The 17,761-nt window shown below is 45.7% G+C and overlaps 1 protein-coding gene across 1 annotated transcript in view; it reads right to left on the bottom strand.

Moving 5' to 3' along the window:
• Positions 1-225: 225 nt before the first annotated feature.
• Positions 226-17,761, bottom strand: part of COL20A1 (collagen type XX alpha 1 chain) — a 117,651-nt gene continuing 100,115 nt past the window's right edge. The window contains exons 34-38 of the mRNA XM_053391720.1: positions 12,123-12,189; positions 8,793-8,981; positions 3,756-3,833; positions 1,147-1,302; positions 226-387 (exon numbers count right to left, since the gene is read on the bottom strand). Of these exons, the coding sequence (XP_053247695.1) occupies positions 368-387; positions 1,147-1,302; positions 3,756-3,833; positions 8,793-8,981; positions 12,123-12,189 (510 nt within the window). The 3' untranslated portion in view covers positions 226-367. The remainder of the gene's footprint in view (positions 388-1,146; positions 1,303-3,755; positions 3,834-8,792; positions 8,982-12,122; positions 12,190-17,761) is intronic.

The following is a 17,761-nucleotide window of genomic DNA, read 5'->3' as shown; positions in this document are numbered from 1 at the left end:
GTCCCTTCAACTGCAAGCGTCCCTCTGTGGCTGCAGAGAGGGAGGAGGACCACAGCATCCATCCTGCCACCCTTCTCAGGAGTTTAGGACTGCTCCGTAAGAGCATTGCTTTAACCACTTTGTGGTTAATTAGCTGGTGGCTAATGAAAAGCTACAGAGATGCAGGTCTGGGTATTATACGTAGGGCATCTTGGCGATTTTGCCAAGGAAGAGACAAAACAAATAGACAAAAACTGTGCCATTTTATGGGGGGGGGGAGGGAAAATGTGAATCTTCAAGTCACAGCTGTCCTATAGGTAAATAGAAGTTTACAGCAGAGGGGCCTGGGAAGCCAAAAGTCAGTCTGCAGCATCCTGTATACCAGCCATTAGGGGATCAGCCCTGCATCTGGAGACAAAATCAGGACAAGGTGCTTAAGAAACACAAAAGAGCAGAGAGTGAAAATCCCTGAGGTGTGTGCTTCTCTCCCTTATATGTGGCTAAGGTAGCATCTATAATGTGCCTGTTATACCCACTCTATGTTCATCCACCCTGCCCTACATTCCAGAGGATGCTCAGAGTGCCAACGAATTCTTACTTCAGAGTATACTGGTGGGGCTGCTGCCACAGAGCTCAGATTTCATCACTGGACTCTTCCCCTGGGCTTCTACTTTCCCCTATCCTTGCCGTACTTATGGCCCTCCAGTTTCCTGTTATAGGCTTGTCACTGGGGCGCTTTGTTTCAGACCCACACTGTAAAGCAGGCCTGGGCAATCTCAGCCCTCCAGATGTTTTGGGACTACAACTCCCATCATCCCTGAGCACTGGTCCTGTTAACTAGGGATGATGGGAGTTGTAGTCCCAAAACATCTGGAGGGCTGAGTTTACCTATGCCTGCTGTAAGGTCTGCTTCTGCTGCTAAAACTGTTGGAGAATCCCTTGCGTAAGCAGAAGACGCATCCTCTCTTGCAAGTGCAGAGGGTCTCCAGTTTCTATCCATTTCCTCTCCAGCTGAAGAACCCCCACCCATACCCCAGAATTATGGAAGGTCTCCTGCAAGCACAACTTTTTGGAGGGGCCCAAGTGGGAAGGAGAAGTCGAGAAAGCCTTGTGGCCAAAGGGGAACCCTGTTCTCTGGATTCTTCTTGGGTTCAAAAAAGCATTTACCTATTGTACTCTCTTCATAGCACCCTGAAAGGACACAACCGCCTCCATGGCCAGGCTCTCCTGGTTGACCTCTTGCTCCAGGAAACCCAGGGGGCCCAGTGCTGCCAGGGGATCCCTTTGAGCCTTGTTTGCCAAGCATTTCTTCTCCTACTGGACCTGTGGGGGGAGGGACACCAGAAGTACCACATCCTCAGTCTAGATTGCTGATGAATTTTGTTTTGTTTTTTATTTTTTGTGTTTTTTTAATTGGAAATTTTATTTACAACATAACCCCACCCCACCCCCAATACAGAAATCCACCCACATTAAACATGAACATAACAAACAATAAGCATAACATACAGCAATACAAACAACCAAATAAAAGACTTCCTTTATCCTGTATCTGGCCTCCTTATTTACTTCTTATAAGCTGTTTCCTTTATGAATAATTATTAAGATTTTTCTAATTATAACTTAAATATCCACAAAGTCTCTTTGCGGACATTAATCGAAACAAGTCCAGGTATGTATTTTAGGGCACTGTTTTGTGAAGTATTCTCTGCATTTTCCCCATGCTTTTTGAAATTCTTGTCTATTATGATCTCTAATTGCCTCTGTTAATCTAGCCAGTTCAATATACTCTAACAGTTTGTCTTGCCATTCTGTTTTTGTTGGCACAATTTCTTTTTTCCAGCTTTTAGCAGTTAGGATCCTTGCCACTCCTGTGGCATAGAGGAATATTTTCTGATCTTCTCTTGCTATACCTGCGTCCGTTATCCCTAGTAGAAAAGCTTCTGTATTTTTTATAAAGTTATACTTAAACATTTTTTTAAGCTCGTCATATACTATGTTCCAGAAGCTTTTGGTTTTTTCACAGGTCCACCAAACATGTGTAAGTGTCCCCTCTGTTTTACAACACCTCCAGCACAGATTTGTTTTTGTAGATTGCTGATGAATTTTGAACCACCAGGAGGAAGAAAAGAGGCACACAGAACTAACAGCTTTGTTGCACTTCATGCATTCAGCTGGAGGGGGTGTAGCAGCATGGGAGATGACCAGCATTGGCCCTGCTACTATTCAGAGTCCTGCTCACCTGTCCAAATTGGCCCATGGAGCCGAACCTCTTGAAACTGGGAGAGGTAGTTTGGGAACAAGGACTTAAAGAGGCTCCGTCCGTTCTGAGCCTTTGTTGGAGCAAGTTGCTCACTGCAGAGCTGTCCATGGTCCTGAAACTCCTGGCGCAGCTTGTCCCATGGGATTCAGCGTTAGATTAGAACTGGGCGCCCTCTACCATACAGATAGTTCATGGTGGCCACCAATGTGAGTTGCCAAGCAGAAGGCAGCTCATTTAACTTTAACACACACACACACCACTTTTTTAAATGGGGAGCGTCACACAAGCAAGGCAATCATGGCTTCAGATACTTCATGTGGAGGGTCCAATTTTCATTGGAGGCCATTTGCACAGTGAAGAGGAGGAAGAGTTCATGCTGCTTCTCCACCACATGACTCTAGCGCCATGGCTGGCTGAATGTACACCCAACACTTAGTGCTAGAGTACTAAGGGCTATGTGGGAGAGGGCTATGTGTGGGAGAGCCAGTGTGGCATAGTGGTTAAGAGCGGTGGACTCATAATCTGGTGAACCAGGTTCGCTTCCCCGCTCCTCCACATGCAGCTGCTGGGTGACCTTGGGCTAGTCACACTTCTCTGAAGTCTCTCAGCCCCACTCACCTCACAGAGTATTTGTTGTGGGGGAGGAAGGGAAAGGAGAATGTTAGCCGCTTCGAGACTCCTTTGGGTAGTGATAAAGCGGGATATCAAATCCAAACTCTTCTACTTTATAGCATGTCAGTGTCATGACCTAGGACCATGCACTGTGTGACAGACTCCAAGGTGGATGAGGCTCTGGCTTTGTCCTTAGGGGAAGAGCTGCCAGGACTGCCTTCAGGACCCTCCTGACTGCAGGGCACAACTTTGCTGCCCTCCTCTGATACAGGGGTTGGATGCCCCAAGGCAGCCTTGCCACCCAAGACCCATAGGGGACAAAGGCTGCAGAAGAAGGCAAGGTCCCTTTCTTGAGACAGGACAGGAATGCTTCCTTCTTTCTCTTCACCAGTGATACATTTAAGGGCAATAACACCCTAAGAGGTGTTGGGAATCTGCATACATGCAGCTACACACACAGAGTCAATTAGGGTTTGGCCAACAGCCAAGGCAATGTGAAGGAGTAAGTCTGCCTGGTGATATAGAGGCATGGAGACAGCTCCCTGATTGGTCAAGCTCTCTCACGGGAATAATGATTAATGTCCTACTAACTGGAATGTGTGATAGTACGAGTTTGAGTTCGGGAGTTGTAAGTTGTGTATGAGAGAGCTAGCTAAAGATGCGTGTTCTGTTCTGTTCCTGTAAATAGTCCACTGTATATAATAAACACCTAACTACAAGTTCCTGGTTCCTGTTTCGTCCATCCTCTCTGCAGTCAAATTGCCAATTGCTTTCGTTAACTCTGCGTTTACTCTGCTAGGTCTGGCTAAGGTCCTGCAACTAGTTGGACAGTTGCGGAACACCAATAGGTTTTGCCAATAAGAGGTGGTACATAAAATAAATTCAGTAAAATGTACTGTACCTGTTCGACCTCTAGGACCTTGAGAACCTTCCTCATTTGTTCCAGGAGAACCTTTCTCCCCTTTGGGTCCAGAGGCACCTGTTGAATGAGCAATGTGTCTCTTAGCCATTGCTAATTTCATACTGGGATTCCTGGCAGTCTTTAGAGCTGTGATTCCGGTATAGCAGGGAGTTGGACTAGATGACCCAATTCCCCTAATTTTACCAAAACGCTTTTTAACATCTATACATTTGCAGCTGCTTTTCCTGACACGGAGCCTCCCAATTTTGCTTTAGGTGAAATACAGACCCAAAAGCCTCCTCCTCAAAACACACACCCAAACCCAATAGATTTCACATCAATGAAGCTGTTTTGGCTTCGCTCAAAATTCCTGCAGGTGTTTTCGCCTGAGCAGACCAGCCCAATTCTGCCCCGGATCTTGCTTTAGGCAAAACTCGGTGGCAAACCCTGCTTTTTATCTACCGTCTTTAGTACTCTTCTTCAAATGTGGCAATCAAACCCGAAAATAGCACTCCAGGTGAACTGCTAGCAAACAAGAAAACATAACAGCTGCTAATATGCATCAAGATAATAGACAGCTCAAGCGATTAGCAGCTTCTTTCTTCTCATGGTTGCGAGTGTGAATGCAGAGCTCCTCTTGAATCCTCTTTTACTCAAAGGGAAGCCAGACTAGTGTTTAGCAAAACGCTATTAAAAGCACCAGAATCTTGGCCACAATGCACAGACTATCAGGCAATCTTGGGCTGAAATTAGGAACCCACAGATCTGAAAATGGCCTCTATTTGTAGTGAACCACCAAGGCTACAGCACAGAGTAATCTTCCCCAACCTGGTGCATTCCAGCTGTTTTGGACTACAAATCCCATCATTGCAAGCCAGCATGACTGGGCCTGGTGGGAGTTCTGTAGTCAAACAGTTGGAGGGTGCCAGAGCTGAGGGGCCACCAGCCTTTGAGCTGGATGTGGCCCATGCAGTTTTCAAATGTGGCCCACAGCATCCCCTCTATGAAAGTCTTGAAAAAAAATCTTTTCTTGGAGCCAGCATAGAACTTTCCTCAAAGCTAACAGCAACACAGAGGAAGGTGGAGGCAGTTCGTAGTCATGGCCAGTAGCCAGTCAGCCATATCCTCCATGAATTTATCCAATCTTCTTTTATCCAATCCAAGTTGCCTTAGTCATTGCTGCCTCCAGTGGGAGAGAGTTCCACAGTTTAACTCTGTGCTGTATAAAAAAGTTTCTTTGAACTGTCCTGAACCTTCCAACATCTGGCTTCACTGGAAGCCCATGAGTTTTAGCATTACAAAATAGGCGTGGGAAACTTTTCTCTATCTACTTTCTCCATGCCATACCGTATTTTTCGCTCCATAAGACGCACCTGACCATAAGACGCACCTAGTTTTTAGAGGAGGAAAACAACAACAAAAATATTCTGAACGAAACAGTGGATGTATGATTTTTGTGATTCATGCTGTGGCCACAGACATGTGATCTGATGGTGAATTTGGGGTGACTGAATGCAAAAATCCTGAGGTTCCATGTGGATCCATGCTTTGTAACCACATTTTTGCACCATTGCAGCCCCAAGAAACAGTGGATGCATGTTTTTTTGGTGCAGGCTGTAGCCATGGACATGCTATGCGATCTAATGGTGAATTTGGGGTGAATTTGGAGTGACCCAATGCAAAAATCCTGAGGATCCATGGGCTTTTACCTCCCCCCTCCCAGGCAGCCTCCGCCAGTGTCCCTTATCTCTCTTCCGATCCCACCAATCACCTGCCTCCTTTCAACACTCCCTTCCCTCTTGTTCGCCTTAGTGTCTTTTCCTTAGCTGGAGCAGTTTTTTGCTCTTCCTTTTCTTCTAATTTCTCTCCTTATTGCTTTAGTCTTCCTGTTTCCGCCCTTTGCAAGTTTGCTGTCTTTACCTCCCCCCTCCCAGGCAGCCTCCTTTATCTCTAGCGTCCCTTATCTCTCTCCCCAATTGGCAAACAATCAGCGGCTTTGTTTCAACACCCACTTCCCTCCCCCCCCAAAAAAAGCATGATCTGCTTTTTGCCCCTGGGCAATTTGGCTCCAGGGACCACGCATTCGCTCCATAAGACGCACAGACATTTCCCCTTATTTTTAGGAAGAAAAAAGTGCATCTTATGGAGCGAAAAATACGGGATTCTACAGTGCCACCTCTTAGTTGCCCTTTCTCCAAATTAAAAGTCCAAAACACTGCAGCCTTTAACTGACTCCATTAAGCAGTATCATACACCTGCCCATAGGCAACCTGAGATGCCCTTCGCTTTGGCGATACATGCAGAAGGCCACTTATATATGCAGCTTCCTGTGGCACAGGTGAAGATGAATGCTTCTCTTAACGCATCCTAAAGTGGCGCCAGACTTTTGTATTGTACCGTCTTCACTTTTGACTCCTTTCAGCTTATCATCCTTCAATTCTTCTCATCTGTGAGCCATCTTGGCCAATTTATTTTCTAGGGTGCAACCCATGCCCTTTATTCTCCCCGCTTACGTGCAACATTTCACAAGTTACCTTTGAAAGTCAGCTGACCCCTATAGTTAAATTGAGAAATGCTGGGTCCCCGTTTCTTTCCTGCTGGGTAGAGATCCACGGCTAGACATCTCACTCGCTAAGGGGGGCAAAGCATCTCCAAGATCAGCAATGGTTTATTAAGTTCTAATCTGACAAGCTGTCAGGCCCATTTCTCCATCCTCTTCTCTGCCATCGGTTTGCAAGACCACAAGAGGCCAACTACGTGCTACCTAATTTTCCTTCTCTGAGCTCAGCTGGATGCTTCCTGCTGGGGCACAATATAACCAGTTGGATCTGCAAGCAGCTTCAGGAGCTACTCAAATATCAGACTAGGCACCGGAGGGAGGGGGGGGGGAGAGCAGGTTGACAGATTCAGGTTGGTGTGCAATCTACTCTCTGAAGCCTGCCAATTAAACCAAGAACTTTGACTCTTGGCTGTAAGTAGAAAGGAAACCATCACTGAAGGATAGGGCTTAAATATCCACTCAGATAGCTTCCCTCTTCCCTCCCTCCCTCTCTAATGATAATGCTGCTTGCGCCACTCTGGAGCAGTATCTAAAGGAGGGTCCTTGAACAGATGGAGGCCTAATCCTTGCATTAAAACCAAGGGAGCTGCCAGGATGACTCGGCATTCACCACAAAACAAAGAGTTGCAGTAATGCTGCTTCCCCTCAAAACAAGGCAGCTTTTAGCTCCGGGCCAAGAGGGCAGGGAGATAAGCCTGTGCTTTTTCTAAAGCCCAGAAGAGAGCCCGGCCAAAAATAAAACCAAGGAGTGTGCGTTTGCCTGCTGAGTGGCGCGATAAGCTTCTTCTCGCTGCATTGGGTGGGGGAAACTACTGGCCAAGATTACAGCCGTCTTTGCATAGGCCTGGCAGAATTGTAGAATGTGGAGACCAGTGGAAAGAACACAAAGTCCTGCCTTTCCCCCTGTTCTCCCCAGGACAGGGTACCCTCTGTTTACAGCAAGGGTAGCCAATGTGGTGTAGTGGTTAAGAGCGGTGGACTCGTAATCCGGTGAACCGGGTTTGCTTCCCCACTCCTCCACATGCAGCTGCTGGGTGACCTTGGGCTAGTCACACTTCCCTGAAGTCTCTCAGCCCCACTCACCTCACAGAGTGTTTGTTGTGGAGGAGGAAGGGAAAGGAGATTGATGGCCGCTTTGAGACTCCTTAAGGTAAAGGTAAAGGGACTCCTGACCATTAGGTCCAGTCGTGACTGACTCTGGGGTTGTGGCGCTCATCTCGCTTTATTGGCTGAGGGAGCCGGCATACAGCTTCCGGGTCATGTGGCCAGCATGACTAAGCCGCTTCTGGCGAACCAGAGTAGCGCATGGAAACGCCGTTTACCTTCCTGCTGGAGTGGTACCTATTTAACTACTTGCACTTTGACGTGCTTTTGAACTGCTAGGTTGGCAGGAGCAATGGGAGCTCACCCCGTTGCGGGGATTCGAACCGCCGACCTTCTGATCAACAAGTCCTGGGCTCTGTGGTTTAACCCACAGCACTACCCGCGTACCATGAGACTCCTTAAGGTAGTGATAAAGCGGGATATCAAATCCAAACTCCTCCTCCTCCTTCAATGTGGTGCCTTTAAGATGTCGGCAATCTCCTTCCTATGCCTTGAATGAAGACAGCTATTAAAAAATGGGCTTAGTGGTCTGCCCTGCTGATTAAAAATATGGAACCTACTTTTGATAATCATCTCTATGTGCACATAAAGTTAATGAAATATCAGATGTTGCTCATCCCCTCTTTTCCCTCTTGCCAATGACTTACAACCAATGGATCATTGTTATTGTTGCTGCCATTAAGTGGCAAGGGAAGGGGTCTGGGAGCTGGACGGATGGCAGCAGGGCTGGAAGGGAATTCTTCACTGGCTCCTGTTAAAATCCGAGACGGAGAAGAATTTCAAGGTTATACTGTTCTCTTCTCTTTTTGAGGCAAGCACTATGAGCCCAGTGAGGTTTGCTTCTCAAAGCATGGAAAGAAGACCCTGGGAGACATTTCTGCTGAATTGTGGTGTGCAACTGCACAGCTGTGCATTGAGAGGAAGGGAGGAGTGCTGTGCCCTTCAAGAGATCACGTATGAAGGCATACAGAAACTGTGGTATAAGTCAGCTTTTCCCCAACCTGGTCCCTTCCAGACATTATAACTGCACTATTACAGTGGGACCTCGGGTTACAGACCCTTCAGGTTGCAGACGCTTCAGGTTACAGACTCCACTAACCCAGAAATAGTACCTTGGGTTAAGAACTTTGCTTCAGGATGAGAACAGAAATTGCGCAGCAGCAGCGGGAGGCCCCATTAGCTAAAGTGGTGCTTCAGGTTAAGAACAGTTTCAGGTTAAGAACGGACCTCTGGAACGAATTAAGTACGTCACCAGAGGTACCACTGTACTCCCACCAGCTCCAGCCTATGGCCAGGGATGATGGGAGTTGTAGTCCAACAACATATGGACACCACCAAGTTACAAGAGGGTTGTTCAGGACTTCTTTCGATACCTCTTTCTCCTGGATATCCATCTCTGCCGGGCTGTCCAGGCATCCCAGCTTCTCCTCTCTCTCCTTTCATGCCAGGAGGCCCAGGAAGACCGGGCGGACCAGGTTCTCCAGGCTTCAGCTTATCTTCCCAAATGGGAACTGGCTTCTGTGAATGTTCATGGACGAATGAGTCAAACTTCAACACGTGAGCTGAAGAAGTAAAAGGAAAGGGGAGGGGGGAAAGTGGAATCTCTGATTTACCATCTCCATTATTTCCCATGATGCACCCTGCTTCTTGCATTTGTCAGGGTTTTTCCTGGACACACATTCACACGGTGCAATTATCGACACATCTGCCTGTACACTTGTACCTGTGTTTATGTGAAAGGGTATACTCTTGCCGCTCTGTACAGCTCATATATTATCACAGATGCTACGTCCCGTGAAATGTCCCGTGTGAATTATGCACACAGATTGTACACTTGCTGGACATTATGTGAAGACTGTAGTCTGGCATGTAGTGTGGCTACACATTTTTAGTGCATGGTTTTTAATTTTTAAATGTTTAATGTAACTGTTTAAATATAAGTTTATGATTTTGTGACATAAATATTTTTATAAATAGAATCATAGAATCATAGAGTTGGAAGAGACCACAAGGGCCATTGAGTCCAACCCCCTGCCAAGCAGGAAACACCATCAGAGCACTCCTGACATATGGTTGTCAAGCCTCTGCTTAAAGACCTCCAAAGAAGGAGACTCCACCACACTCCTTGGCAGCAAATTCCACTGTCGAACAGCTCTTACTGTCAGGAAGTTCTTCCTAATGTTTAGGTGGAATCTTCTTTCTTGTAGTTTGGATCCATTGCTCCGTGTCCGCTTCTCTGGAGCAGCAGAAAACAACCTTTCTCCCTCCTCTATGTGACATCCTTTTATATATTTGAACATGGCTATCATATCATCCCTTAACCTCCTCTTCTCCAGGCTAAACATGCCCAGCTCCCTTAGCCATTCCTCATAAGGCATCGTTCAGATGAAGGGTGGTATACAAATTTAATACAGTCATACCTCATGTTACGTTTTTTCAGGTTGCGGTCCGCAGCGACCTGGAAGTACCAGAAAGGGTTTCGCCGCTCGTGCATGCACAGAAGCACTAAATCGTGCTTCGTGCATGCACACAAGCGTCAAATCGCACTGCACACCTGCGCAGATATGGCACTTCAGTTTGCGGGCTTTTCATGTTGCGAACGGGCCTCCAGAATGGATCCCATTCACAACCAGAGGTACCACTGTATGTAAATAAATAAAGAATAAGTGAGGTCTGGCATGCAGGGAAAATATCACTGAATTATCAGGAGCATACATGGAAACCCGGTTCTAAATTAAGAAGCCTAATAGAGATTGGGGATGGGGGAGCTGATATACAGCATAGAAAAGAAACAAAACGGCTTACTTTCAAGGGCTGCATGCACACCTTGCATTTAAAGCACATTGAAAGCACTTGACTTCTCCCACAGAATCCTGGGAACTGTAGCTCTGTAAAAGATACACTACATCCCCCAAGGTTCTTTGGGGAAAGCCATGTACTTTCAATGTATGGTGCATACACAGTCACAGTAAGCTAAGCTTCACAATCTTAAAAAGGAATCTCAGGCTTGCTTGCATGGGACAAAGGTCAGCCATGATGTCTAGCAGATGACCAATGACAATTCCCATATTTTAATCCTGCAGGATCAGGGGAGGCTATTGATGGAGAAGTTGGATCCTCTATTACAGAGCTTTCCAAACTGTGTGTTGTGATACGTCAGTGTGTTGGCTGCAGTGTGTAGGTGTGTTGCGCAAACGCTCTCCACACTCCTCCTGGGGCTGGAAAGGGGTTAGTTTAACCTCCGGTTTGCTAGTAAAACTGAATTGCCGTGTCATGAAATGAAATGATGCATGTCTGAAATGTGTGTCACCAACATGGAAAGTTTGGAAAGCTCTGCTCTGTTGGGTGTGACTATGTGGGTTTGGGCATGCTCTAAGGGTAGAGTTTTGGCGCTTGGGACATGACATGTCCAACATGTGGAGAGAGAAAGAGAGAGCTGCTCCACTGGCACAACTCAGGAACTGGAAGGTAAGATCTGAGAAACAGTTCCAACTTCGTTCTTGTAAAAGGACCATCAGATATGGGGTGGGGTACCGTACTTATCCATGTATAAGGCGCCCCCATGTATAAGACGTCCCCTACAGTTGAGCTTTTTTCCAGGGGGGATTGCCTCAGCAGCAACCAATCAAACGTCCACCCTATGCACTACCAATATATAACACGACCCCCACTTTCTAGCATGATATAGTCTTATACATGGATGTAGTCTTATACACAGAAAAGTACGGTATTTCAAATCTGTGTGCATGGAGGATGCTTGAAATATGACAGATAAATTACAGGGTCATCAACACAGGTACATTGCACTTTTAAAGGGACAGGCATTTTATGCTCTCTCTTTTTCCCCACACAGGGACCTGTTGTGAAATGTGCACACATCCAATGTGTCACCAGCCACACATGGGAAACTGTGCATCACTTTTTACACATTTGAGGAATGCTCTGCTACCCCAAGCTGTAACTATTTTATTTAGAGGTGGGAATGTGCTACAAAAACATAACCACATAATGTGTTAATCCAGAATTTGATCAGATTACTTCAAAACAGAGCAGTGGCCAGGGTCAGAGTATTATCACAGCTCTGCTCTGTAGCTGAATTATCCAGAGTTAGGGATGGGCACATCTGTCCCTTCTTGTTTCTCCAACTTTGCCATTTTTCCCAACTGATTTCCAGATCAGTTTGCAGTTAAAAGAAAAAAAAGTCTTCATGAAATTGCACCAGCATTTTGGTGCAAATGTCTCCTAATATACCCCTTCTCTTGTAGGCAATTTTGCCTAACGTATATATTTTTGCCGAGTAATTTTCCCCAGTACAGTGCATTCTTGTATCTTATGTTCATTAACGTATGTGGGTTTTTTTGAATAATTGTTTTGGTTGGATAGCTACATTGCAAAATCCAGAAAAGTGAAAATTTTGAAGGAAGGCTGGGTGTCGGTTTGAACGTGCCTGTTTAATTCCGGAAGTGCAAATTAAGTAGCTGCATTTTTAAATGCAAACGAAATTGAATCTCTTCTACCCTTATCCACAGATTAAGCAACGGACCTCCTTTATAATCTGAATTAAGGGGTGGATTTTAGCACCGCCAGCGAACTTTGGGTCAGGCAGCACAGCATAGCAGCAGGAGATAAATTGTTCAGAGGAGAGAGACGTAGAAACGGGAAGCCCGTTAGTTGTTCAGGTTGTTGGGCAGAAATGTACTTACACTGAATTAGGCGCTCACAAGCCTGATTAACCAGATGATAGATTGTGGCTAAAGACTGGGCTTCACCCTAAGGGGGAGGAGGGAAGAAAACGGATGGGGAGATCAATGCCAGCATATGAGAAGAGTAAAAACAGTCAGTCAGGTTTTGAACATCTCTCGTTCTTTGGAGAATGCCATGCAAAACAATATGATACACTGCAGTTCACTACCTTATCACCACCCTGTTTATTGCTTTATTTCAGCCAACGCTGGCAGTGGCTGTAAGCAGAAAAAACCCTCCCCTTCCCTTCCGCTTGCAGATGCCTACATCAGATCCTGCATTGCAGGGCGCTGGACTAGATGATCCTTGGGTCCCTTCCAACTCTTGTTGTTGTTGTGTAGTCGTTTAGTCGTGTCTGACTCTTCGTGACCCCCTGGACCAGAGCACGCCAGGCACTCCTGTCTTCCACTGCCTCCCGCAGTTTGGTCAAACTCATGCTGGTAGCTTCCAGAACACTGTCCAACCATCTCGTTCTCTGTCGTCCCCTTCTCCTTGGGCCCTCCATCTTTCCCAACACCAGGGTCTTTTCCAGGGAGTCTTCTCTTCTCATGAGGTGGCCAAAGTACTGGAGCCTCAGCTTCACAATCTGTCCTTCCAGTGAGCACTCAGGGCTGACTTCCTTCAGAATGGATAGGGTTGATCTTCTTGCAGTCCATGGGACTCTCAAGAGTCTCCTCCAGCACCATAATTCAAAAGCATCAATTCTTCGGCGATCAGCCTTCTTTATGGTCCAGCTCTCACTTCCATACATCACTACTGGGAAAACCATAGCTCCAACTCTACGATTCCACAAAAAGGCCTTTTGTGAGCACAAAGGCTGAAGCTCACCAGTAGAACATCTGCTTTGCATGCAGAAGGTCCCAAGTCCAATTGCTGCCATCTCGGCGGTGCAGGATTCCCTATCTGAAACCCTGGAGTGTTGCTGCTGGACAGTGTAGACAGCAGGGTCGGATTTAGGTTTGATGAGGCCGTAAGCTACTGAATGGGGGATATGAGTGGCGCTGTGGGTTAAACCAACGAGCCTAGGACTTGCTGATCAGAAGGTCGGCAGTTCGAATCCCCGCGATGGGGTGAGCTCCCGTTGATTCTGCTCCTGCCAACCTAGCAGTTCGAAAGCACGTCAAAGTGCAAGTAGATAAATACCACTCCGGCGGGAAGGTAAACGGCGTTTCCATGTGCTGCTCTGGTTCGCCAGAAGTGGCTTAGTCATGCTGGCAACATGACCCGGAAGCTGTCTGTGGAAAAACGCTGGCTCCCTCGGCCTATAGAGCGAGATGAGCGCGCAACCCCAGCATCGGTCACGACTGGACCTAATGGTGAGGGGTCCCTTTACCTTTATCTTTTAAGCTACTGAATGTAATGGGGCCCTTTATATGTCCAGCTGTCCTTTGTCAACAACAATTCTTGCTGTTTTTTGTGTTGAATATATGCTTTATGGTAATTTATGGAGCTAATGGGTCCATACACAACACAAAACGCTGTTGCTGTATGTAGGTTTTTTATCTTATATTTTATCTTATACCCAGGGTTTTTTCCCCTTTTTCCCCCTTAGAGTTTAAACATAACACATTACTTTACTTGGTATACTAAAACATACAGTGATTTTTTTTCTTTAATATTTTTTTTAATTTTTTTTCAAAGATCTTTATTGAAACTTAACATATATGCAGGGGGGTTTTCCCTTTAAATTTTTTGCCCCCCCTCAAAGAGTGGGGCCCTAAGCTATAGCTTGTTTAGCTTATACAGTGGTACCTTGGTTCTCAAACTTAATCTGTTCCGGCAGTCCGTTCCAAAACCAAAGCATTCCAAAACCAAGGTGCGCTTTCCCATAGAAAGCAATGCAAAATGGATTAATCTGTCCCAGACTTTTAAAAACAACCCCTAAAACAGCAATTTGACATTAATTTTACTCTCTTACTAGACCATTAATCCATAAAATGAAAGCAATAAACAATGTACTGCTGTCACACAATCAATCCATCGGTAGCTGAACTGGGTTCCACACAGTCACAAAAACAAAACAGCAAAATAAATAGCAAAAACAGATAGACCTCAGGACAACACTCAAAACGGAAGTGTGGCACTCAAAACAGAGCATGTTCAGCTTCTGAAAAACGTTCTCAAACCAGAACACTTACTTCCAGGTTTGCAGTGTTTGGGTTCCAAGTTGTTTGAGTACTGAGGCGTTTGAGAACCAAGGTACCACTGCACATAAATCCGGCACTGGTAGACAGCAATGGGTTAGCTTCCTGTTGCTTTTTGCTGTATGGATTCCACCATTAGCCTTTTTTCCACCAAAAAGCATTGGAAGAGGAGGTTTGCATAGAGGAAATGGGCCCCCGTCCCAGAAATCCACATGCTCTCCCATTTGCACTCCTAGCTACTGAACAAGTCAGCTTCCGCAGTCAATTGAGTAATGGGGAAAACTCCAGACACCCATCCTCTTTCCCCTGTCAACCATGTTGCCACAAAGTAGAATTCGGCATGAGCAGCATTTGTGCGATGACTCCCACCTGTTCCCAGACGTAATCGGGAGATTAGAGGCAGTGTGATGTAGTGGTTAGAGTGCTGGAATAGGAGCTGGGAGACTTGGGTTCAAATCCCCACTTGGCCATGAAGCTGGACTGGGTGGCTCTGGGCCAGTCACTTGCTCTCAAACTAGCCTACCTCGCAGGCTGGTTGTGAGACAAAATGGGGGAGGAGGAGAAGGATGCATAGCACCTTGAGCTCCTTGGAGTAACTATAGAATTATAGAGTTCGAAGGAACCTCGAAGGTCATCTAGTCGAACCCCCGGCACTGCAGGAATCTCAATGCAAGAAAGGTGGGATAAAATGTAATAAATAAATAAAATAGTGGATGAGAGTCAGAGTAGGCAGGCATTGTTGCTGTTGTTTAGTCGTTTAGTCGTGTCTGACTCTTCGTGACCCCATAGACCAGAGCACGCCAGGCACTCCTGTCTTCCACTGCCTCCCGCAGTTTGGTCAAACTCATGCTGGTAGCTTCCAGAACACTGTCCAACCACCTCGTCCTCTGTCGTCCCCTTCTTGTGCCCTCCATCTTTCCCAACATCAGGGTCTTTTCCACGGAGTCTTCTCTTCTCATGAGGTGGCCAAAGTCCTGGAGCCTCAGCTTCAGGATCTGTCCTTCCAGTGAGCACTCAGGGCTGATTTCCTTCAGAATGGATAGGGTTGATCTTCTTGCAGTCCATGGGACTCTCAAGAGTCTCCTCCAGCACCATAATTCAAAAGCATCAATTCTTCGGCGATCAGTCTTCTTTATGGTCCAGCTCTCACTTCCATACATCACTACAGTGGTACCTTGGGTTACATATGCTTCAGGTTACATATGCTTCAGGTTACACACTCCGCTAACCCAGAAATCGTGTTTCAGGTTAAGAACTTTGCTTCAGGATGAGAACAGAAATTGTGCTCCAGTGGCGTGGTGGCAGCAGGAGGCCCCATTAGCTAAAGTGGTGCTTCAGGTTAAGAACAGTTTCAGGTTAAGAACAGACCTCCGGAACGAATTAAGTACTTAACCCAAGGTTCCACTGTACTGGGAAAACCATAGCTTTAACTATACGGACCATTGTCGGCAAGGTGATGTCTCTCCTTTTTAGGTTTGTCATTGCAGGCCGGACGTTAGCAATTAACAATGAAATCAAAGAATTGTAGAATTGGAGACAATCCTCAGGGTAATCTAGTCTAACCTCCTGCAACATAGGAATCACCATTTCTCTTTCTTTCTTTGTGCTCTGGCACATATTAATTTTAAAACATCAACAAAGCCTTCCACTTATGGCTGCAAGTGGCCTTCCGAAACTGCTGTAATAATTCTGTATTATTAAACTGCTCTGCAAAGGAACAGTAAATCTAAACACAATCACATCCACGTACAGATCCTGAAGAGACTGTCAAGCAGAGAGTTCTGATGCTGAAAATTAATGTGGACACTATTAAAATGCATTCATTTCTGAATATTTAAAGAAGCCCGGCCATTCCTTTGTGATTGAATAACCAAACTCTATTTGAAACGGCACCTCTCCATTTATTTATCTATCTATCTACCCATACTCATATATATCTTTGGATATAGATATATCTTCCTTGCGACAGGTAATAAAGCAATCAAAATGCAGAAAACAACTTGAAAATAGTCACTGCCATTATCCATAAAAGCTCATAACGAAATGAAAATTGAGCCCTGCATCAAACAGCGAGATTTTTGATGACACCGTCTGGATCAATGTGCAGTCTTTACCCAAAATTAAGCAAGAACTGGGCAGGGTGCCCAGGAAATAAAAGTGAAAGAAAAAAAAAGATCAGAGAGGAAAGCCTAGTAAGAGCGCAATAGAGTGGGTTTAAAAATAAAATAAAATTGAAAAGTCAGATGGCAGAGGGAAATGATAGAAAGTCATGCACCTGGGTCCTGGTGATAGCTGCAGAGGGAATCTAGCAAAAGTTTAAAACCCATCAACCAGCCCATTTTAAAAACAGAGCAAACCAACCTCACAGGAAGTTTAGCACACCTTAGTGCAGTTGGGAAAACTGGAATAGATCCCATTTGGTTTGCTAATCATTATTCCTAGTAGTTTGATTTCCCCAGAATGTTTCAGTCAGGGTGAATTTTTTTCCTTCCAGTAGCACCTTAAAGACCAACTAAGTTAGTTCTTGGTATGAGCTTTCGTGTGCATGCACACTTCTTCAGATACACTTGAAACAGAAGTTGCCAGATCCCTCTATATAGTGAGAAGGTGGGGAGGGGTATTACTCAGAAGGGTGGTGGGAATGGGTGATTGGCAGATAGCTGTGATGAGCCTGTTGACTCAGTCAGGGTGGGCTTCCCTAAGGGGCTAACTACATGTTACACACTAATGTGCAGAGCTGCATCCTAGTGTGTTTTGTTTTTTGCTTTTGGAGTCAAGCCACTTCAGGAAGGGGAAATTAAAGCAGAGAAGAAGGAAAACAGAAAGTGGCCTTTATATCAGTCCAGAGCATTGGTCCATCTATATCAGAGGTGGGTATCTGCCCATTGTCCTCTTTCCTATTTAGTGGTACCCAGCCTCTGTGAACTTCTATGACAACCCATGAAACAGAAGCCATTTCCCCAAGTCTGACATAGTTTTGTAAAATCCAAGATCTTGTCCCAGATCCACCTTTGGCGATGTCAAAACTTGCCCCTAACTCTTGTAGAGAAAACTAGCCAACAGGATGCCTGTGTTAGCCCTGGAAGAAAGCTGGATTTTCTTCTGAGAATGGGCAAAGCAATCTTAATCTGCAATTTATTTGGGGGTGGGGGATGGGTCGGAGAAGAGGGTCCCTCCACACTATTGGAGAACAGCTCTGCCACTGGGGAAAGGGGAATCCACCATGCAAAGTGGGTCTTCACAATATATCCAGGGAAAATCTGTGGGCTATATTTTTACCCTGGCCTTAAGGTATCTTTTGTTTCATGGGACTTCTTCTGAATTTATACTGTCAGAATGGTTTCACTTTTTGTATAATTGTAGTGGTTTCAACTGTATGTTCTATTGTTGAGCCTAGGACCTTATGGGCAAGAGCAGGAAAGAGATCAGATAGAAAGTTAACTAAATAAAGAAAG

This window comes from Podarcis raffonei, chromosome 6 (genome assembly GCF_027172205.1).
Source record: "Podarcis raffonei isolate rPodRaf1 chromosome 6, rPodRaf1.pri, whole genome shotgun sequence".
Lineage (NCBI taxonomy): Eukaryota > Metazoa > Chordata > Lepidosauria > Squamata > Lacertidae > Podarcis > Podarcis raffonei.
Note: the sequence above shows the minus strand (reverse complement) of the source record. Positions and strands in the feature narration are given on the sequence as shown.